This window comes from Artemia franciscana, chromosome 20 (assembly GCF_032884065.1).
Source record: "Artemia franciscana chromosome 20, ASM3288406v1, whole genome shotgun sequence".
Lineage (NCBI taxonomy): Eukaryota > Metazoa > Arthropoda > Branchiopoda > Anostraca > Artemiidae > Artemia > Artemia franciscana.
Window position 1 is genome coordinate 34,771,512 of NC_088882.1, and position 25,147 is coordinate 34,796,658.

Here is a 25,147-nt window from a genome sequence, read left to right on the forward strand (position 1 = left end):
CCCAGGACATACTTTAGTCTGTAGATTCATCCCTGAAAGTTCCACTTTCTTAACCTAAACCCTTTCTGAGATAGCAAGAAGACAATTAACTAGAATTTTACCAAATATTTTTTTTTAAACATGAATTTGCTCGTATGAATGACTGAACGATGGAATTCCAGATTTACAGAATCTAACTTGTGGGTAAATCTGATAGCTCCTTTTGATTTAGGATAATTAAAGCAAGTGAAGCATGTAACCACAATGAACGTTAGCCTATAAAATTGTGACATTTTTTTGCAAAAACTTAAATCACAACAATCTTTCACAAACAACGATTAATCTGTCATGACAAAAAAAAAAAAAAAACACCATAAGGGAACTAAAGATAGACAGCTGTGGGTACAACGGTTATTCTTCATCAGGTCAATGAGCAAAATTTAATCAATCAAATTCATCAAAACGTGTTACAGTTACACAAATTGAGCATGTCAGCCCTTGAGGCATCGCCTTAAACATATAGTTTAAAAAAATGTTATTTTTAACGATAGTTTCATCAACATCGTAGCAACATGCATTCCTTATTGGTAAACAAGATATGCAGTCAACAAGAAAGCAAATATAAAAGCCAAAAAGAAAGTCAATATAAATTTTCAACTCAGGAAAATGGACTTTAATGTATAAAGCCGTGATTCCCAACGTGGGGCGTAGGTCCCACCGGTAGGGCATACCAATATTTTAGCGGGTTATGGGTGGGATATGCACCCTTTGGCTAACTGTAAAGATATATCATAGTATTTCAATAACGTGATGCGTTGTATAAAAAGTGTTCTATACAAACAATATTTTTCAGTCGCATAAAACATGCCTAGAGGAGGACCCCCACCCACCAAAAGAAAAACAAGTTAATGGCCTTTTAAGCTTCCGCCAGTCAATATACGTAAAATTTTGAATAAAAAAAAATAACATCAGGGGGGCATCAGGGTTTTAGACATGCTTAGGTGGGGCATCGCCAGGAATTGGTTGGGAACTCATGATATAAAGGGAGATTATCGCGTGGATCATGTAAAAAACGACCTGAACAATTAATTTGTTTCAATTCACAAATAATTAATTTGTACTTTCAGGCACGTGCGCCGGAATTAGAAAATGTAGGACTTCAGGGACCCGGGCACTGAGGCTCTCCTACTGCGTATATCACTGCCTGATTGATTAAAAACTCTATAGCAAAACCCCCACCACTTCAAGTAGCAACTTCTAAAAAAATTTAACTACTTTTTCTCCGTGGATAACTCTCACCCAGGCATAGGCCTATACGACAGCACTTGTGCAGAATCCTGTTCCGGGAGGGGGGGTAGACATTTTGGAGAGGACAAAATGAAAAATCTACAAAATAGTCGAATCATGAGGAACGGGAATGTATCTATAGGAAGAGAAATTATGAATGCCATTTTGAACAGAAAGATGGGCAGCTATGGGTATAAAATCAATCTTTAATCAGTAGGTAAAATAGAATGACGGCACTGGACCCTCAAGGTCTAGACTGACGGTGCTGATCTCCGTTTCGTTGCCCTTCAGCCAGAAAGTGCAAAGGAGGGGGCAGCCATCCTTCGCGTTCGCGCACCCTTCCTGCTTACCTTCCCTAGATTTCTCCAGGTACCCATTTACAGCTGGGTCACCTCTGGCTGTCATTACAGACTCACACCACTTACCCCCGTCCCAAAACAAATAACCAGCCGCACCAGGGATCGAACCCATGCCCCTCGGACAAAGGATTCCCAACCCAGAGCACCAATTAGGTCAATGAATGAATTATAATCAGTCAAATGCCCTCAAAAGTTTTACAGTTAGCCTACACAAATCAAAGCATATGATTCCTTGAAGGCATCACCTCAAACATGCAATTTTCACTAGCAAATGGAATTTTTTCAAATGATATTTTCATTGACATTGTGGTAGCATTAACTAGTCAAATGAAATACAGTTCTACTTTTAAATAACCTAAAATACTTGTCTACACGGATGGCTCCCACTCGGGCATGTACGGCATCACGTATGCAGAAGATTGTCTCTAGGGAGAGGGGGCAGGGGGTGAGATTTTGGGGAAAACAAAAAAAAAATAAAAAAAAGTTGAATCATACGAAATAGGAATATAATCATGCGGAGATGAATTACAAGCAATTATTTGGAGTAATCCACTTATTTTTGTTTTTTTAGTTTATTTATTAAGCATATTTTAATTGACAGCGTAAAATAGTAATATAAAACTAAGTATTACTTTTAGAAGTTTACTTTTTCTCAGTGGATGGCACATACAGATAGACGTGTAGGGTATGACATACGCAGAATTTGATCCGGAGGGAGGGCCAATATTTTGGCAAGGACCGGCAAAAGGCCAAAACTGAGAAAATTACTGAGAATAGGGATATCAACATAAAAAGAGCAACAGTAAGCGCAACAAGGGATTTGGGAGGGACAGGTATGAGTAGGGGGGCGGTTCTTCATCAGGTTAGTGAACAAAGCTAGATCAATCGAATTCCTAAAACTATGCTACATGTACATAAATCAAATATATCCCTGTAGAAATTACCTCAAACACTGCAAGTGAAGGCTTTTTAGGCGATATTTTCATCAACATTAGGGTAACATGAACTTGAGGGGGTCACCCACTTTCCACCGCGTAGGTCTCAGTACGCCACATGTGCGAAAAAGTTCCGCCACGCATGGTACGTGCCACATGGTGTACGTGATTTCTATAAGTTAGCACCCTCGCACGAACCAGTCAAATGAATTTAAGTTTAACTTTTAACAGAACGTAAATTAATTTATCCAAGTGTATGACTCTCAACCAGGCATGTACGGTAGCCCTAACGCAGAATATTCTTCCATAGAAGCGGGGAAGCGACTATTTCTAATCTAATCTGGTCGAGTCCCTGATACACCTGCCAACATTCAGCGATCGCTATGTTGATCACGTATCTAGTTTCAGATCTTCTTCATGTAAAAATTCGGGCAGTCCAGGATTCGAACCTGACCTCTCGCAGAATTAGCGAGAATCATACCTTTAGACCACAATCCATACTTCAGAAGAACAATCATTTGTTTTATCGGCAAATAAAATTATTATCAACTTTCTTGTTCGCTTGCTCCCCCCAGATTGTCGAATCTTGGAAGAGACTATTTCTAACTTAATCTCGTCTGGTCCCTGATACGCCTGACAAGTTTCATCGTCCTAGCTTATCTGGAAGTGCCCAAACTAGTTAAAGCGGGACCGACAGACAGACCGACAGAAATTACGATAGCTATGTCACTTGGTGAATACCAAGTGCCATAAAAACCGAATGATAAGAAATGAGAGTATAGTTATAAGTAGAGCAGCTATAACCGCCATATGGATTGATAGAGAGACAACTGTTAGTACATCGGTTGTTCTTCATCAGGTTAGTGAACAAAGTACAATCAATCAACTTCCTTGAAATACGTTACAGTTATGTCAGTCAAGCATATTCTCCTTGGAGGGATTGTCTGACACATAAAATTTTTACATATCAAAAAAAATTTTTTTTAATATTTTTGATCGATACTTTTTTTTTTATAAACAAGACATACAAAACAAAGTCAATTTTTAGGGAAATTCAAAGTGTTCACCGCCTTAAATGGATCTTATTTTGCCTTGCTCTTCAATGTGTTTTGGGTCCCGTACCAGGCTGAGGGCGTCGTACCAGGCACGTACGACAAATAAAATATACTTATTTAGGTACTCGTGTATTATCCCGAACACACTCAAGAAGTTTGCTCTGTTTGATCTGAGGAAAAACGGTTTGTCTGTCTGCAATCGGTTATAGTTAGCTTATTCTGAGTAAGAAAAACTACGATGCAGGTATATTTGAATTAAATTTTTGATATATAGAGATGGTTAGGGGCTAGGTTAGGCATTTGGCATAATACGTTCTGTGCGGCCTGGTTTTTATAATTCTTTGTTGTAGTTTCCACAATTTTGTTTCTGAAGTCTTATATGTTACCACATTTTGTAATATTTCATTAGGATTAACCTAACTTTAATTCTCAATTGTGTTCGGGATGTAATTCACAAGTACCCTTATTTATAAAAAAAAGAATAGTATAATTAAAAAATCAAAGGTAAACTGGGACAGAAATAAATCTGAGACAGGTGGAAAGCCAAAAATCATGACATTTTTTTGTATTTTCACCTTTTGTATCCTTTTGTCTTTTCGTGTCTTTTTTTCATTAATTTTTTTTATTATTATTTAACAGTATTATTTTTATTATTACCATTATTTGAATTATTTATTATAATTTTATTGGTTATTTCTTATTTTTTCGTCTTTCAAATTTAGCTTCCCTAAGATATCGCCACCATTACTAGCAGGATTAAAGCAAGCAATTTAATTTCATTAGCTATATAGTTCATCTATGTTATCGCAATGGCAAGCAAATTTAATTTACTTTGGCACGTAGTCCTACGGAAATAAAATAAAACTTATTTATAAGAGAAAAAAATTAATAAATATATAAAAAATAGGAAAATTATATGAGAAATACAAAGCTGTTTAATCCTATCATAAGTTAAAACAGCCAAACAGGTGATTTGAATAACTGAATAGCTCTGTATGTTTTAATGTATGTTTAATGTAATGTATATAATGTAATGTGTATGTAATGTAATGTGTATGTAATGTAATGTATATGTTTAATGTTAATGTATGTTTAAATGTATGTTTTAAGCATGGTGGATTTTAGTTTAGGTTCGTTCAGATCTAGATTTTTAAGGAGGGGAGGGGTGTGGTTCTAGCTTTTTCCAGAATCTCGACATTTTTCAAGTCCCCCATCTTTTCGTATTTTGTTAACGTAATTCTCGTGATTTTTGGCCTAGAGCTATCAATTCAACTCTGTTAAGATTTTAACTATGTTAAAGTTGTGTAAACCAAACTTAACTTGCATTGGTATGAAGAAATTTTTGTATACGAGAAAGTCAATTAAATCAAATTTCACTGTGGCTACATAACCCCCTCATGTTCAGGCATATTTGTTAACTCTCGTGAACACAGGCATGCACAGACATTTTTGTTTGGGAGAAGATACAATATAGGCGAATAATAATTTAAATAGAAAGTATTCGAAAATTTCAGAATTTGGGGGCACGGGCCCCCAAACCCTCCTCACTTGTGTATGTCCCAGCACGAACGTTAGCTTGCCCGAGACATAGATTACCTTAATAAACTACATGCACAGCAGGTGATCACAGTCAAAATTTAGAACGGCTAGAGGCAGGAAGGGATAGAGTCTTGGAGGGGAAAAGTTTATGATACACGAAAACGAGCACATTACAAAATACAATTAGGTACATCTTACGTACTTTGTCAATCAAAAAATCCCTGGAATCAGATAATTATAGAAATCCCTTGGTAAATGGACTCGACCTATATATAGCTAAGTGAACTTATTCTCAGAATACTCAATTAGAGCCAGGGTACTATCCAGGATTTTCAATCGGAGAGGGGGGTACAGAAAAAGCATTAAAAACGGCATCACAAATTTGTTTATACGCATTTTTGTTACATTTTACAAATCAGACAAGAATTTCAATTGGGGTTTCAAACCCCCCTAAACCTATCTCTGGAAACAGCCTTGAAGAGCGCTGCAGTTTCAAATGAAATAACTATTCGAGGTTGCAGTAATTGTTATTCGAGTTCTAAAGTGAATTTTCAGCATTAAAATACATTTGAGTCGAAATATTAAAATTGTAGGGCTGAGTCGATAATCCAATTGAATCGAGTTTTATCCAAGAAAACAATTTTGCTGATACATAATTATAATAAGGATAATAATAAGGATATTATTACAACAAGGATGTAATATATATAAGGATAATTAGACTTGAGGTAGATTGAATGAAAACAGATGTAATTTAAAAGAGTAGGAATAATCTTAAGAATTAAGGATATGATGTTTAGCAACGTCGTAAAAGCTAAATATGTACACAATATGTTTTAGAATGATAGCTGAGGACATAATCAGGCACCAAAATAACTAAAAATTACAGCGCATAGAAGGGGCCGCCGGCCCCTTAAATATTTACTGTAAAAGGTAAACCGCTATTAGGCTATCGCTACAGATAACACATATAGGAATAAACGCAAAAGGGGGAATGGGAAGTCCCTTCCAGCACTGCCCTACCATAATTTATGAGGGGTTGCCAACTATCAGAAAGAATGTACGCCAAGTGGCACGTTCCAAGAGTGCCAAGGATGGCGGAACTGTGCCGAGGGTGACAGATCTATGCAAAAGAGGAAAAAAACTTCGCGGCGCACTTGGCGTTCCGAGATATATACTAAGTGACGAGAAGTCGGCAACTCCTCGGTAATTTTGCCAAAAATGTCGATAAGAAAATGTGCAATCACATTTTTTTGCAAAACTAGCCCCATCCGCCCAAGAAAGATGAACAAACGCTTTCAAGAGCTGAACATCCCTTTCCCTACACCCCATGACCTGAGCTATACTCTCTACTTCTTCCTATTGCATTCCTATTTCTATAAAATCTTTTTACGGCCTCTTACCGATACGTTCAACGCTTTTCTTTTGGCCCCTTCTGGATTGTAAGAAAAATGTTCGGGCAACCTAACTTCTGCGGAATATGACCTAACAAACTTTATCTTCCTTTGACAATAAGCCCTAGGCAGAGTAATCGAACCACATTTTTATTTTACAGCTTATTGTTTTCAAAATATTACCAAACACTCGACACTCAAACAGGTTCGAACACTCAAACAAGCACCTAAAACTGTTCCTGGAAAAATCCACGAGAAACAATTTACTAAAAATGATGAACAAAATTTACCAAAAAAATTTACAAAAACATTTCTAAACAAAAAAGACTGAAAAACTGGTAAAACTATAACCGCATTTGTCTTTTCTATCTTTTTGTTTTCATATTTAGTCAACTCAAATAAGTACCTAAAAGCACTCTTAGAAAAATCCTCAAAAAACATTTACCAAAATGGAAAACAAATTTTGCCCAAAATATTTACCCAAAACATTTCTCAAAAAGATAGATTAAAACATTGAAATAATTCGTAAATATAGGTAAAACTAAAACCGCATTTAAATTTTGCATCTTTCGTTTTCATTTTTTGTCACTCAAACAAGTACCTACAAGTGTTCTTAGAAAAATCCTCAAGAAAACATGTACCAAATATAAAAACAAATTTCACATATTCTTGTTTTCACATGTAGTCATTCAAACAAGCACCTAAAACTGTTCTTAGGAAAATCCCGAAGAAAACATTTACCATATATTTCTTTCTAAATAAAATAAAACATTGGCAATGACATGAGTAGAGTGTAGGAACAGCTAATAGAGAACACTCACCTCAGGCTATCATCTGGCAATATTATTGCTAGTGAAGCCACTTCAGTTCGAACAGATTGTCATCCTCGTACTATGATTAAAGTGAGGCGTGTAGCATCCCCAGGTTGTTATTGTATCCTTTATCACCCATATATTCCGGAAAAAGTGGAATAAGATAGGAAAACATACAGAGGAATTTTTTTCCCAAGGGTCTGCACACTTCCCCATTAAAGATGTGTTATTTTAAGTAATACGTCTATGTTCCCTATATAATAATAATTTACTTTGTCCTCTAAAAAAAGCATTAAAATGCACAGAGGAGTATGGTAAATAAAGGGAATTGGTAAAAAAAGTAAAAAAAGGAAACCCAAGGGATTGCACACTTCCCCATTATAGATGTGCTATTTTAAATAATACGTCTATTGTTGCCCACATAATAATAATGATTTACATTATCCTCAAATATAAGCATAAAAATGCACAGAGGAGTACGTTAAATAAAAGAAATTGGTAAAAAAAAAAGTAAAAAAAGGAAACCTAAGAGATTGCACACTTCCCCATTATAGATGTGCTATTTTAAATATTACGTCTATGTTGCCCATATAATAATAGTGATTTACTTTATCCTCAAATATAAGCATTAAAAATGCACAGAGGAGTGAGGTAAATAAAGGATAAAAGGTACACATAAGAAGTAAGGAACACAAAAAATGGATTTACATAATAATCAAACAAAACTCCAACTAGGAAATTAGAAAGTAATAAAGACCACTATATATATATATATATATATATATATATATATATATATATATATATATATACAGTTTTGTAAGTGTTTAAAATGCTAGTTGTATTTATTTCCTTGTTTTTGTTATTTGTTCTTTCTTTTTCTCTTGTGAGTTTGTTGTCGTTTTCTTTAGATGATTTTATTAAAAGAAAAGATTTACCTTTCCTTGAATTTTTTTGCCTATAAAAAAGCTCCCGGACGTGGAGTCGAAGCATTGGATTTCCTTATATTTAAAATTTTGCTGTTCTTTTTTATCTTTTGTTTTTGTAAATGCAAAAGCAGTGTGGTCTAAGAAATTTTCTATATAATAATTAGGGAACTCCGAAAAATAAATTAACATAATATTCAGACGACTAAGAAATTAGAAAGTGAAAAACAACACTGCTGAGTATCAATTTAAACATAAATACCAGTTTACACTTAGAACTGAAATTTGGCTCGGATATACAGTTGGTGAAATATTTCCAAAAACATATTAAAGAAACTCAAATCTTTACTGAAAATCCTCGTTTTTGGACGAGAAATTCACAAAAACCTTAAAATTCCGTGGGAATATGGTATGATGATACTCTTATATTTTGGCTGAATTTAGAAATTGCTACGATGAGAGCCTTTGCAGGAACAGGGGAACTCCTCTCCCTTCTTTTCCACCATTTTTTTTATATTTAGCTCCACCTATTTAATGAACATGTAAACTTCAATTATTATAGAAGTTGGTGCGGTAGATCTTATTGAAGCGACAGAATGTACAAAGGGCATACAAGCTGGGAGTCCAGAAGAGAGGAACCAAACCAGTTCACAAAAACGGGAGGGGACCAAGGATTTTTTAAAAGTGAATATACAAAAAAGGTATTCAATGAAAATAAACGAAAAAGATATTTTTTCAAATGTAGAGGGGACGGTAATTGTCCCCTCCCATTTAGCGCGCCCTTGGTCTGGGATCCTTTGCCCGAGAGGGCGAGGGTTCGAGTCCTAGTGTACCCAATTATTTAGTTTGAAAGGGGGGTCAGTGGCGCGACTCTGTAAGCTCAGCCAGAGTTGACCCAGCTCTAAATGGGTACCTGGAGAAATCTGGGGAAGGTAAACAGGAATGTACACAAGCACAGGATGGTTGGCCCCCAACCTCCCATTGCACCTCCTGGCTGAAGGGCCAAGAAACGGAGATCAGCACCGCCGATAGGGACTATAAAGTCTAATGCCCTATTCTTTATATTTTTCGTTTTGGTCTGGGAAACCAAATCCCAGATACCATACGATCGTTCCACATTTTCTAATAGTTCTGTTGAATTTGGCAGAGTTGGACAAATTGCTCCACCCCCATCCTAAACTAATATGTATAAAATGCTGGATGGATAATGTCTTAACAAAATAAACCCCACTTTCTAATGAAAAACATGAAGCCTAAATATTAAATCACTTGGTTAATCAATCATTAAATCGAATTATTAAGGTCAGCGACGTCATTTAAAAATTCAGTCGCAATTTCAATTGGATTCACGAATCAAATCCTTTGGGTTTATAATCTTCGGACGGGGGTTTTGACTTCGTAGGTTCAAAATCAAATAAAACCAGCAAAAAACATAAAAAAAAATGGAGTCTTAAATAGTGTCCTCAACAAGTGCCACTTACATGAGTTTTAACTCATTTAAGTGGCAGGGTGAGGGAGGCAAAACAAACTTTACAAAACGCATCAAAATTTGCTTATATGGATTTTTATTACTTTTTTACGATTTAAACAAAGAATTCAGCGGGTTTCAACCGGGTGCCCCCCACCCTCTGTCTAAATAAGACCTTGGTGCTTAATTAAGTAAAAAATCTACAAAATTACAAGAACAATACAGGAGCTTATGGCATAAGTAAAAAAGACAACATTATTTTTCTTGGGGGAGGCATTGTTTAGGACTCAGGCCCTGAGTACAAAGTGTGCGACAAACTACGCTCACCTACTTGCTCGCACTACATATGCTAGTTGTGCGGCATAAAGTGAGTAGACAGGACACAATGGACCCAAATTTTGACCAACTGTTCAGAAGAGTGGGGAATAATACTTCAGGAAATGATTGCTAACCTCCAAAACAGGTACATACTGAAGGGGAGGGCCCTGGCTCCCAGAGCTCCTAAGATTATCCAAATTGTTGCACTCCCCTCCCATTAGAAAGATCCGGCACGCAAACCTGCTTCCACGTGACTGATTTCCTCAAGCCTTCAACTCTGACCCTAATTAGGAGGACCAAGGAATATTGTAGTGTAGATCTCACTCAGTGGCGTTGCTTGGGGGGGGGCAGTTACCCTCCCCAATATTTTGGAGGAAAAAATTATTATAGGCTAAAGCCCACGCCTCTTGGCTCTCCGGCTGTGCGTACTTGTTAAATATCCCGGCCCAACTCAAGAAGTTTGATCTGTTTAAAACCGGTATCTCTATTTGCATTCAGAGATAATTAGCTTAGGCTCAGTGAGATAAACTACTATGTGGGTTTATTTTAATTAAATATTTAATATAGAGTTGGTATTTTAGTTAGGTTATATATTTAATATAATACGTTCTGGGAGGCCTGCTTTCTATAATTTTCTATTGTAGTTTCCATAATTTTGTTACTAAAGTATTAATTTGTCATCATATTTTGGTATATTTCATTATGATTAACCTAATTTCAGTTCTTGAGTCTGGTAGGGATACTTAACAAGAAACCGCCTGTGGACCCCTCTTGCCCCCCCCAATAAAAATGCTAGAGCTACACCCCTGATCTCACTAGATGAAGCATCAGGGGGCGAGGGGTTGCCCATTCTCTGCGACCTAGTGTTCACATTGAAGCATCACATGTTCGATCACGCTTGGAAAGATTCAACCTCACATTCTTTCTTCGCTCCACACGTAGAATATTTCCGCAAATGAGGCGTAAGTGATTTTATATATCAAAATTTTATATATCTCATATATATCAAATGAGGCGTAAGTGAATTATTATAGGGTATATATAGAGTAGGTATTTTGGTATGTTAGGTATTTGATATAATACGTTTTGGGAAGCCTGTTTTCCATAATTTTCTATCGTAGTTTCCATAATTTCGTTACTAAAGTTTTAATTTGTCATCATATTTTGGTATATTTAATTATGATTAACCTAGCTTCAGTTCTTGAGTCTGGTAGGGATACTTAACAAGAAACCGGCTGTAGACCCCTCTTCCCCCCCCCCCCCCCCAATTAAATGCTGGAGCTATGCCCCTGATCTCATTAGATGAAACATCAGGGGACGAGGAGTTGTCCACTCTCTGCGACCCAGTGTTCACACTGAAGCATCACATGTTCAATCACGTGTGGAAAGATTCAACCGCACATTGGTTCTTCGCGCCCCACGTGAAATACTTCCGAAAATGAGGCGTAAGTGATCCTATACGCAAAATTTTGAAGATAACGGCAAGAGAAATTACTATATATGATGCACTGAGATAAAAACACCATTTTTCCCGAAATAGATTTTAATTTTTCAAGCAATATGCTTAAGCATTTTTTTGCAAATTCGCAGATACGTGGTCTAATGGCAACACATCATTTTGGTAACCGCGCCCAAAATTAGTCTTGGCATAACATACTTATTATAAACAAATGAGTACTTACGTCGGCCTATTATACCTAACACATTCGAGAAGTTTGCTGAATTTAAGATCTGAGAAAACAGCCACAAAGACAAATGATAAGTGACAGAATGCATTGGGCTTGTATAATTTGGGCTAAATATTTGCACATTACGGGTAGGGGTAACGTTAGGTTACTTTACTCCCCCCCGGCTATTTTCAAATATATAACCCGAATTATAATATTATATTAACTAAAGTAATATATTCCATCATGTTTTTGGTATATTTCATTATAATTAGCCTAACTTCACTTCTCGACTGTGTTTGGCATAATACATAACCACCAACAAATGAACTTGATACTACGATGGTCTGACATACAAGTTTCTTCGGGAATCACCAATTAAATCTCTGTTTTTAATTCAATCAACCAAAAAGCTAACCACCAAGGTCTGTTAATTACTGAGTTGCTTGATTACTATAAAACACTTGCGTACTAGCTTGCTTTACATGTCCTTGAAGTATAGAGCAGAGAATTTTGACTAAGCAGGGAGCAAATGCGTAAAAATAGTTGCTGAAAAGCCGGGACTAGAATAGGGAGGGAAAGAGACTAGACAGAAGATCTTTTACAACTGGAACTACTACGTTGGCATGAACACCAAATTTACCAGGACAGTAACGTACATAGAAGAGATATTAAGGCCCATTCATTCCCCCTAAAATCAAAATTTTCTTCACAAGGTCTTTGATTTCCTTATAATTAACCTTCTTTTAATTTGTTTTCTCACTCCTCAAATCATGAATCTCCCCGGTTTAAACTCTAATCTTTTCAAATATTGTTAGAAAAACCAGAGGTCCCCAAGGAAGCTTGGGTAAGTTTTACTAACTTACTACTTTTTACTTTACTTAACTAAGTTTTACCTTAAAACCAACTTTCTGTGTAACAAACTCTAATCAGATTCATAATCAATCAAGCAAAGGAGGTACGCAGAGACCGACTCTCCAGGACCCACTCCCCCTAAAACCTAAATTAGAAAAAATTTCTCGGTACTTCCTATTCGAATCATTAAAGTTTTCTATTATCATTCGCCCTGGAAATTAATTCTGGCGTAGATGCAAGCTCCTATCCCCTCAGGAAATGAGAATCACACTGTTGTCTTGTAGTACGTAGTCCCTTGTGGTTGCGTTCAGAGATGAAAATATAGTATGCATTATGACCTTTCACAACAATATTGATAAGGATCTACAAAAGATATGAATGCATCAATACTAATTTATCAATTCCTAGTTCATTGATAAAGGGTGTGCATAATCTTCAAAATCTTAATCTGCTTCACAAAATAATATGAAAATAATGAGTAAAATGACTAAGAGACACTCCCACAAGATCTAATATTTTAGACTTGTAACATGATTATCATTGGCGTCTGTGGGGGGGGGGGGGCTTCCTCCCTTTAAAAAAATCAGTCGCTATATCAATTGGGTTCACGAATCAAATCCTTTGGGTTTATAGCCATCGGACGGGGATTTTGACTTCGTAGGTTCAAAATTAAATATAACCAGCGAGAAACAAAGTCTTAAATGGTATCCTCAATAAGTGCCAGTTAAATGGTTTTAGCTCATTCAAGTTAGGGCGAGGGAGGGTACAACACAAACTTTACAAAACACACCTAAATTTGCTTTTATTAATTTTTATTACTTTTTTAGGAGTTAGATGAAAACTTCAGCGGGTTTCAACCGGGTACTCCCCTCCCCCTCTCTGAATCGAAAGAGAGGAATCCCAAAAAACTTACCCTGATTAAGCCACCATATTTAGTTAGTATATAGTTGGATATAGATTCAAACCATAAATATTATTTTTAGATCCATAGTTAAATCATTATTTCAAACTCCTTTTACACGGCAGGCTACTAGTGCCCCCCTAATAATTTGGAGAGAATTATTATTATTTAGCCCTTGCCCCTTGGCTGTCTGGATGTTGCCCACTCTCAATAAAAATGCTTGAACTGTACCCCTGCATCAAGGTAAATGCAGGAGGTAAACAGTTGACTGTTGCACCTAGAAGCTTGCCTGTTTTAATAGATTGCGCGCTTCACTGAAAATACTGTAAGATCTGGCTGTAAAAATGACTTCTTCTGTCTTCCAAAAGTAAAGGAACAGCAAAATCAGGAGAAGCTCGGACACATATGAACTCATTGGAAGGGACCATCCGGTCCTTGTCCCCTGTCCCCACTAATATCAGATTAAATCGCTATTAGAAACTGATTCGACAATGGTAATTATTAGGCCTATTTCGATTCATAAAAAGTTCATTACGAAACCAATTTATAGGAATTTTTTTCGGAGGAGGTTTCACAAAAAATATTATTCAGGAGGAAAGGGTTACAAAAAAAACTCAAAAACGCATAGAAAATTTGTAGATATCTATAGCCTCAAACCCCGTTCAGAAAAATTAAAATCATCGATCTCGATCAACTTTTCCCCACTTTTTTCCATGGGACAAAAATGTAGTGTCATGATACTCGAAAAAAAATTGCATAATGCTCACATTTAATTAAGAATAGACATACGAAACAAATTTTTAAATCTAGAAGGGCCCCTATTCCCCTCCATTTGCACCCCTGACACCAGACAAAGCACAGGCTCGGACTCCTATGGAGATTCTTGGAACAATTTTTCTAAGGGAAGGGACTCGGCCACTAGATTGGCAACAGGCCAGTTTTTCAATTAATATAATTCAATTTACGCAGAAACTTCCTCATCCCTATCCTCTATGCGAGCAGTGTATTATTACTTTGCATATGAACTACCAGCTGTAGCTTAAATGACTCAGCAGTTATTGCGTTTTGGCGGTATTAAACTTGATTGCTATTTCGACAGATGGTAAAAGGCATTAAACTGAATTATTTAAGATGACAGTCCTTGCAAGTGAAATTGTTCCAACCTGACAATTTCGTCACTCGAAAATCAACCACATACTAAGTCAATGGAGAGAAAGTTAAAGAAGTTCCACAGATTAAATTTCCTATCTGACTTCATCTTATTAAAGGAACAATAATTGTATTGAAATATATTTATTAATTTATCGGTAAATTTTTCTCAAAATCAGAATTATAATTTTTCTGAAAATTGGCATTTTGTGGTGAGAAAAAAACGATCTAGACAAGTAAAAAATTTCAGAATAAAATCGTTCAGGGTCTTAATTCTCGAAGAAAAAAGCATTTCTTATATTAATTTCCACATATTTTTTTGTTTTGCTGAAAATGAGTGTTTATGCTAAATATTTAAAAAAAACACAATATAATTTAATTTGATAGTCGATAGTCTATCCTGCCGGTATCAATATGCAGAACGGTTTGTCAAACAATTTCATATATTGACATAAAATTTGTTTTGAGAAATAGATTAAAGCACTGTTTTTCTATTAAGTAATTTTTTTTAATGTAAAATGAAACAGTTGACTGTTCGAATTACTGAGTTAAAAACATATTTTTAAACAAACAACGATTTATCTAGAATTTTCGTTAGGACTTTTGGCACAAAAGTCCAATAAGAAGAACTAAGAACTCATATGGCACTTGTGACCAAGTCGGAAGAGCCAAGAGCTCATATGGCACGAGCTCTAGCAAAGTCTTAGGAATCAATAGATTGATTTAAAAGGAAAATAGGAGGCTTGATGCCAGTCGGGATTTAAAATAAGAGCTCTGAGACACGATGTCCTAAATATCAAAATTCATTAAGATCCGATGAGTTAAAAAAACCTCATTTTTTCTAATTTTTCTTCTCCCTTCAGCCCCCTCCCCACCAACATGGTCGAATCGAGGAAAACTACTTTATCAAGTCAATTTGTGCAGGTCTGTGACAAGCCTACCAATTTTCCTCGTCCTAAAACGTCCCTAACTCCCCCAGAGAGACCGGATCCAGTCCGGTTATGTCAATCACACATCTACAACATTTGCTTATTCTACTCAACAAGTTGCATCCCGATCTCTCCACTCTAAGCGTTTTCCAAGATTTCCGGTTTCCCCCAATTCCACCAGATCTGGTTGGGATTTAAAACAAGAGCTCTGACACACGAGTTCCTTCTAAATATCAAATATCATTAAGATCTGGTCACCCGTTCTTAAGTTAAAATACCTGAATTTTTCTAATTTTTACGGATTAACACCCCCCAACTCCCCCAAAGAGAGCAGATTCAATCCGATTGTGTCAATCGAATATCCTGGATTAGTGCTTATTCTTCTCGCCAATTTTCATCCCAATCTCTTCCCCCTAAATATTTTCCAAGATTTCCCATTTCCCCCTCCAACTCCCCTAATATCATTGGATATGGTCGGAATGTAAAATAAAAGCTCTGAGACACGAGGTCCTTCTAAATATCAGATTTCATTAAGATCCGATCACCCATTCGTAAGTTAAAAATACCTAGTTTTTTTCAATTTTTCCTCTCCCTCCACCCCCCCAGATGGTCGAATCGGAGAAACGACTGTTATCAAGTCGATTCGTGTATGTCCTTGACACGCCTACCAATTTTGATCGTCCTAGCTCGTCAAGAAGCACCGAACTCGCCAAAGCACTGGAAAATCGCCCAACTCCCCCAAAGAGCGCAGATTTGTTCCAAATATGTAAATCACGTAGCTAGTATTTGTGCTTATTCTTCCCATCACGTTTCATTCCGATTTCTCCACTCTAAGCGTATTCCAAGATTTCCAGTTTCCAAGATTTCTGTTTCCCCCCTCCAACCCCCTATGTCCCAGATCCGATTCGAGTTTAAAATTGAGCATCTGAAAATAACATCTTTCTATATATCAAGTTTCATTAAGATCCAAACACCCATTCGTGAGATATAGACACCTCAATTTTCCCGTTTACCAAGATTTCCGGTTTCCCACTCCAAATCTCCCTAGTGTCACCGGATCTGTTCGGGATTCAAAATAAGATCTTTAAAGCATACAATTCTTCTAAATATCAAATTTTATTAAGATCTGATCAACCGTTCGTTATTTACAAATACCTCTTTTTTTAATTTTTCCGAATTACTTCCCCCCCAGCTCCCCCAAAGAGAGCGAATCCGGTCCGGTTATGTCAATCACGTATCTTGGACTTCTGCTTATTCTTCTCACCAAGTTTCATTCTAATCTCTCCACTTTAAGCGTTTTCCAAGATTTCCGGTTGCCCCCCCCCAACTCCCATCAAAGACACTGGATCCGGTCAGGATTTAAAATAAGAGATCTGAGTTACGAGGTCCTTCTAAATATGAAATTTCATTAAGATCCGATCACTTAGTAAGTGTAAAATACCTCATTTTTTCTAATTTTTCCAGAAGTAACCCTGCCCCTACTCCCCCAAAGAGAGTAGATCCGTTCTGGTTCTGTCAGTCACGTATCTAGGACTTGTGGTTATTTTTCCCGCCAAGTTTCATCTCGATCCATCCGCTCTAATCGTTTTCCAAGATTTTAGGTTTCCCCCTCCAAGTCCCCCCAATGTCACCGGATGTGGCCGGGATTTAAACAAGAGCTCTGAGATACGATATCATTCTAAATTTCAAATTTCCTAAAGATCTGATCACGCGTTCCTAAGTTAAAAATACTTCAATTTTTCTGATTTTTTCGAATTAACCGTCCCCCTTCTCCCCCTCCCCAGATGGTCAAATTAGGGAAACGGCTATTTCTAATTTAATCTGGTCTGGTCCCTGATACGCCTTCCAAAGTTCATCGTCCCAGCTTATCTGGAAGTCCTAAACTAGCAAAACCGGGACAGACAGACAGACAGACAGACCGGCAGAATTTGCGATCGCTATATGCCATTTGGTAAATACCAAGTGCCATAAAAACCCAGCAAAGGTGAGGCTTTTTGCCATTTTCTTTAAACTCATTCGGTGCCATAAAGGAGTTGAAATTTTAAATAGCTTTGGCAACCTCTTTTCACCAGGCTATTACGGGAAACTCACTATTAGAGGGGATGGCCACTTTCCACGTACTGGTGTACATCTCAGAACACCACATGCACGGAGTTCATGACAATAAATTTCAACCACGCTTGGCCCACTTTCGCCACGCTTGGCATGTGTCATCTGGTGCATGTGATTTTTATGGCACTTGGTATTAACCAAGTGACATACAGCAATCGCAAATTCTGTCGGTCTGTCAGTCTGTCGGTCCCGGTTTTGCTACTTTTAGCACTTCCAGGCAAGCTAGGACGATGAAATTTGGCAGGCGTATCAGGGACCGGACCAGATTAAATTAGAAACAGTCGTTTTTCTGATTTGACCATCTGGGGGGAGTGGGGGCCCCGTTAATTCGGAAAAATAGAAAAAATGAAATATTTTTAACTTACGAACGGTTGATCAGATCTTAATGAAATATGATCTTTGGAAGGGTATTGTGTCTCAAGAGCTGTTATTTTAAATACCGACCGGATCTGGTGACATTGGGGGGAGTTGGGAGGGGGAAACCTAAAATCTTGGAAAACACTTAGATTGGAGGGATCGGGATGAAACCTGGCGGAAAAAATACGCACAAGTCCTAGATACATGATTGACATAACCGGAACGGATCCGCTCTCTTTGGGGTAGTTGGGGGGTGGTGGATAATTCTGAAAAATTAGAAAAAATGAGGTATTTTTAACTTACAAACGGGTGATCGGATCTCAATGAAATTTGATATTTAGAAGGATATCGTGTCTCAAAAATCTTATATTAAATCTCGACCGGATCTGGTTACATTGGAGGGAGTTTGGGGTGGGGGAACCTAAAATCATGGAAAACGCTTAGATTGGAGGGATCGGAATGAAACTTGGTGGGAAAAATAAGCAGAAGTCTTAGATACGTGATAATTGGAACGGATCCGCTCTATTGGGGGGGGGGGGGGGTTAATTCTGAAAAATTAGAAAAAAATGACGTATTTTTAACTTACGAAGGAGTGATCGTACCTTCATGAAACTTCATATTTAGAAGGATCTCGTTACTCAGATCTCTTATTTTAAATCTCAACCGGATCCAGCGTCATTTGGGGGGGCAGTTGGGGGGAGGGGGCGGAAATCTTAGAAAATACTGAAAGCGGAGAGGTCAGGATGAAACTGGATGGGAAGAATAAAAACCTGTCTAGTATACCTGACTAACATAACCGGACCGGATCTGCTCTCTTTGGTGGAGTTGGGGGGGGGGGTAATTTGGAAAAATGAGGTGTTTGTAACTTACGAAAGGGTGACCAGATCTTAATGGAATTTTATATTTAGAAGGATCTTGTGCTTTAATTTTAAATTCTGACAAGATCCTGTGACATTGGGGGGAGTTGGAGGGGGAAACCGGAATTCTTGAAAAACGTCAGAGTTGGGGTATTTTTATGTTACGAATAGGCGATCAGATCTTAATGAAATTTGATATTTAGAAGGAATTCATGTCTCAGAGCTCTTATTTCAAATCCCGACCAGATCTTTCGACATTGGGGGGAGTTGGAGGGGGAAATCTTGGGAAACATTTGGAGTGGAGGAATCAGGATGAAGCTTGGTGGATAGAATAAGCAAATGTCCTTGATACGTGATTGAAGTAACCGTACCGGATTCACTCTCTTTGGGGGAGTTGGGGGGAGAGGTTCAGTGATTTGGCGAGTTTGGTGATTCTGGACGTGCTAGGACGATGAAAATTGGTAGGCGTGTCAGGGAGCTGCACAAATTGACTTCATAAAGTCGTGTTCCCAGATTCGACCATCTTGGGGGCTAAAGGGAGAGGAAACATTAGAAAAAATTAGGTATTTATAACTTACGAGTGGGTGATCGGATCTTAATGAATTTTGATATTTAGAAGGCCTCGTCACAAGTGCCATATGAGCTCTTAGCTGTTGTTAAAAGTTGGCATCCCCTCGTCGTCAGTAAAAAAGATACATGACTGATTAAAACTGACCTCGATGTCTTAAAACTGACCTTAACGGCTATATTATTTTGTTAAACTGGAACAGACTATTCTACCTCCAGACTTATTGATAATTTACACCTGACAAATCTTATGATACATTGTCGAACGCTTCTATTCTAGAGTGAAACTTAAACTTAGTGAGAGGGGGGAGGTCTAAAAAAGGAGTATTAGTAACATAATTCTCAACAATTATGACAATAATTTTCAAAAATTATGAGTTTTTAGACCCCTTTTGTTTCTTTTGATAACTTTCAAAGCTGAGCACAGCTGACTCTCAAAAAATTGTTCCGATTGAAGGGGAGAGGGGATATAAGGCTTTATAGTTTTTCGTAAAATGGAGGGAGGTATAACACATTTGTTTTAGAAAAGTGTCATCCTCCCCAATTTTATGAAAAGTTTCGCCTTTAGTAAGGGCCGTATCCATAATTTGTGTTCGGGAGGAAGGGGGTTAGGAGAGGATATTTCGGGGGAGGGTTTGAAAAAAAAACTTTAAAAACGCATAAAAAAATTTTTTATATTAATTTTGTTATGTTTTATTAGTCGGAATAACATTTCGGGGGGGAGGTCAAAACCCCTCCCCCATGGATACGGCCTTGCCTTTAGTACATTATTGGTCTATAGATTTATACTATATTTTTGGCTTATAGGTCTATATTTTTGGTCATTTTGGTGTATATTAAGCATATCCAGTCTTGAGCTAGAAATTGAATCCTTAGACGTCCTAATCACATATTCTACGGGGTAATACAGTTTCATAAAGTCCAGTACGCAATAATAAATCCCCTAAGAAATTTGTTCACCCGATTCCGAGCCACCGGACCAGGCGGGTTTTGATGACACAGAAAATTTCGTTATCTGACCTTTGAACTATTTTCTACAAGATGGGTTTCTCAAAATTTTGGGGAAACAGAAATTACTCCGTATATGAAATAGATTGTTCCCTCCGCAATCCCTCTCTCTTTACACTAAAGCTTTTAATTGTTTTAAAAAGCAGAATTGTGGCAAAGAGTCAAACTTTAGTGTAAAGAGCGAGGGATTGCGGAGGGAACAATCTATTTCATATACGGAGTAATTTCTGTTCGTTTTAAGTTTTAATGTCACTCCTTACTTTCAGTTAAAAAAACTAGTTTTTTTTATGTCATTTCTGAACGTTTTTGAATTAATGCATGTTTGATTTTGACTCTCCACACGTAAACTATTCAAATGAAATTTGCATATTAATTCCTTTTTTGGCTAAATGGCTTTCTCTTAGTTTTGATCATACGATTTTGAGAAATATGGGATGGGGAAAGAGGCCTAGTTGCCATGCAATTTTTCGGTTACAGAAAAAAGCAACTATTAATTTTAATTTTAACGATTTTTTTTATTAGCAAAAAATATACGTAACTTTAGAATTAACTTACGTAACAAACTTTTATATTCTTTAATTATTATTATGTATATGAGGGGGTTTGTACCCTCGTTAATACCTCGTTCTTTACACTAAATCGTAAATTTTGTCCCAATTCTTTAAGAATGACCCCTGAATCAGAAAGGCCGTAGAATAAATAGTTGAAATTACTAAAAATACTTTAGCATAAAGAGCGAGGTATTTATCTCCTCCTAAATACCTCGCTCTTTATGCTAAAGTATTTTTAGAACCCCTCATATGCGTAATAATCTCTGTTCGTTTTAAGTTTCAATGCTGCTTCTTCCTTTCATTTGAAAAGACGTTTTCATGTTTATTTTTCATTGTTTTCTTATAGTAATGCTAGAGAATCCTGCGCCCTTTTCATTGAATTTCTGTTCCCCCATGACAGATTCCTCCAAGAAAAGATCCTCCAACATAGCCCCCTCTCCTCAGCCCCACCCCCAAACAAAATAAAATCCCTCTGAAAACGTCTGTACACTTCCCAATAACCATTACTATATGTAAACACTGGTCAAAGTTTGTAATTTGCAGCCCCTCCCCCAGGGATTGTGGGGGAGTAAGTCGTCCCCAAAGACATAGTTATTATGGTTTTCGACTATGCTGAACAAAATGGCTATCTCAAAATTTTGATCCGTTGACTTTGGGAAAAAATGAGCGCGGGAGGGGGCCTAGATGCCCTCCAATTTTTTGGTCACTTAAAAAGGGCACTAGAACTTTTCATTTCCGTTAGAATGAGCCCTCTTGCGACATTCTAGGACCACTTGGTCGATACGATGACCCCTGGGGAAAAGAAAAAAAAACAAAAAAAACAAACAAATAAACACGCACCCGTGATTTGTCTTCTGGCAAAAAATACAAAATTCCACATTTTTGTAGATAGGAGCTTGAAACTTCTACAGTAGGGTTCTCTGATACGCTGAATCTTATGGTGTCATTTTTGCTAAGATCCTACGACTATTAGGGGGTGTTTCCCCCTATTTTCCTAAATAGATGCAAATTTTCTCAGGCTCGTAACTTTTGATGGGTAAGACTAAACTTGATGAAACTTATATATTTAAAATCAGCATTAAAATGCGATTCTTTTGATGTAGTTATTGATATCAAAATTCAATTTTTTAGAGTTTTGGTTACTATTGAGCCGGGTCGCTCCTTACTACAGTTCGTTACCACGAACTGTTTGATATACATGAAGTAAGGGTAATTCAAACGAGCTTCGCCTACTGGAAAAACCCATTGGAGTAGCGATTGGGATGACTAAGATTTTTGGGTTGAACTATGATGGTCAATCTCCACTAAACTTGTATGCAAAACGGAGGACTGAAGCGTACCAAGTCTAATAGGCCCGAACTAATAAACTTTTAATTATTAGTTTATTAGGTATATAAACTATAAACTATTAGGTCTATATTAGACCTAAGTCTAATAGTTTTAGGATAGACGCATGACCAACATTAGTATAACATTTTACTAGATACGACAATATATGGAACAATTGTTTTAAGCCAGTAAAAAGAACAAAAAGCTTTCGAGTCACATCATTTTTTACATGTTCAAACCTATTTCTCTGTGCCTAAAGTGCTAGGTCAAAAACTTAGAAACGGTTAATTTGCTACTGACATTAGCCTCTTAAAGACATTCAGATTAGTAAATCTTACAAGTTTTGGACAAATTATACAGTTTAAACAGAAAATTTATCACATAATCAGAAACTTCATTATCATTAAAGTTTACTAGAATCGACTATACATGAGAATATTGCTTTAAGCCAGTCAATAGAGCACAAATTTTGGCTTATATATGGAAATCAGGATATGACAGGTTCCTTCGCCACTTGACTCTTTAATTTTACACTTCCAGGTCAGCTAAAGGCTTTATTGAGCAGAACCTTATGGCATTTATTTCTTCCACATAAAAGGGATTGATTTATTAAGGGAATAATCCCTTAATAAATCAATCCCTTAATAAAAATATAAACTTTTTTTATAGTATAGTTATAACAGCTAAAGTTCAGTTCAGATATTTTCACATGAACTAATTGCCAAAATCATCAGCACTCTACTACAGTTTTGTAGATGAGGAAGATCAAAGTATGACTGAAAATACAACGCCCTGCTGATCCCCCAACCCCTTTGATACCAGTTAAGCAAACAATTTTTGAAAATTATTTCAGAAGTCTAAAAATGTCAAACACGACCTTTCTGAAAGACAGCGATGCAAGGCCATAGCAAGTATTTTTGTTCGGGTGAGGGGGTATTTTTATGGGGGGGGAGGGAGGGTTAAAACAATTGCAAAACGCGTCAAAAATTTGTTAAACACATTTTTTTACAAGTTGGCAAAACTATGATGTGCTGAGGATCAAACCCCCTGCTCCCCACCTATATGCAGCTTTGCATCAATGATATATAGGAAGTTCAGTACTTGACAATCCCTTTCCGTAGACCTATTTTTGTCACAGAAACCCTCAAGAGACAAATACTCGATAAGTCAATAATCAGAATAATATAAAATTAATATAGGGATTAAACTCACTTATGTTGACAATAGGACTTCCATTCATCTCATCAACAAGCTCTTCAATATAATCTCCATCTTCTGGATAAAGTTCTCCTTTGGTTATACTTAAGTGATATTTATCCCAAACAGATGAATTTGAACTGAAAATCAATTAAAAATTTGAAAACTACACAGAAAGATAGGCCACTCTAAATAATTTTGCCGCTAGTAGGGGAGACTGGGGTAATGGCGGCCAGTGGGTAATGCCGGTCACCATGATTTCTCGTAAAGTCGATAACGCAGATTCATACCGATTGTATCTACCATCTCAAGAAAGTTTATGGAAATACTAGTGGAGCGCTCGCCATCTTGCCAGTTTTAGTTTGTCTGTTGTGCAAGAAACACTGCACAAATGGTGGTCACCACACTTGGGGTAACAGCAGTCGCGACCGGCATTGCCCCATTAGTGCCAATATTTTGCATATATTTTTTTTTCTATATTTCAGAGACCGAGAAAATAAATATAGAAAACATATAAAGATAAATGGACTGCAGAGGACTTAAGGAAAGCAAAAACAGCCATTACTAGAGGATTATCGATTCGCAAAGCTGCAGATCAGTTCAAAATACCATTCAGCCCGTTGCAAGAACGAATGAAGAGTGGGATTGATTCTGATCCAAGCTTAGGCAGGGAGTGTGTCTTTCCTCTACATGAAGCAGCTCTAGCTGACCACGTAAAAACTTTATTGAAGATTTTCTACGGCATCACTGCACTAAAATTAAAGAAAATTGCATTTCAATATGCAGAAAAAACCAGTTAAGTCATAGATTCGATATAGGGGTTCATGGACAGAAACAAAATTAGTGTGCGAAAACCCAAAGCCACAGGCATCGGAAGAGCCATGGGGTTTAATAAAGAGGAAGTACTGTGCAGCACCCTGGTCTAATACTGGCAGAACGGGGCCAAAAGCGTGTGGGTCTTATTACAATTTGGGAAAGGAGTAAAAACATTACAGTTGTGTGTGCAATGAGTTTGGGAGGGCTTTATGCTTCACCAATGTTCATTTTTCCTTGATCTCGTATGTCCCCGCTCTTAGAAAAAAACGGACCACCTGGATCAGTTTACTCATCCTCTAAGACAGGCTGGATCAATGAAGAACTGTTCGTTATTTGGTTAAAACACTTTGCTCAGTTTATTCATGCTAGTAATAACAACAAAATGCTTTTTATTCTGGGCAACCATTCCACTCATTGCTCAGCTGAAGCTTCTGATATTTGTAGGGAGAAAGGGATTGTTATCGTGTCGCTGCCACCCCATACATCACACAGGCTTCAGCCTCTGAATGTAGTATTTTACTCACCCTTGAAGACTCATGAAAACCAGGAACATAGTAAAATTTACCCCTTACGATGTAGCAGAGCTATTCAATAAGGCCTATTCACCAGTTGCTACGATTGCAAAAGCAACAAGTGGGTTCAAAAACACTGAGATCCATCCTCTTAATCAAGGAATTTTCAAAGATGAGCATTTTTTGGTAGAGGACATCCTCCAGAAGAATCAAGAGTTAACGCCTGATTGTGTGGAAGATTACTTGAAAGCTAATGCAAATGAAGTCA

The 25,147-nt window shown here is 37.1% G+C and overlaps 1 protein-coding gene across 1 annotated transcript in view; it reads right to left on the minus strand.

The window, feature by feature from the left end:
• The window catches only part of LOC136040179 (extracellular serine/threonine protein CG31145-like), a 205,437-nt gene that overhangs the window by 104,127 nt on the left and 76,163 nt on the right, over positions 1 to 25,147 (minus strand). Inside the window, exon 3 of the mRNA XM_065724326.1 lies at positions 23,567 to 23,691. Within this exon, the coding sequence (XP_065580398.1) occupies positions 23,567 to 23,691 (125 nt within the window). The remainder of the gene's footprint in view (positions 1 to 23,566; positions 23,692 to 25,147) is intronic.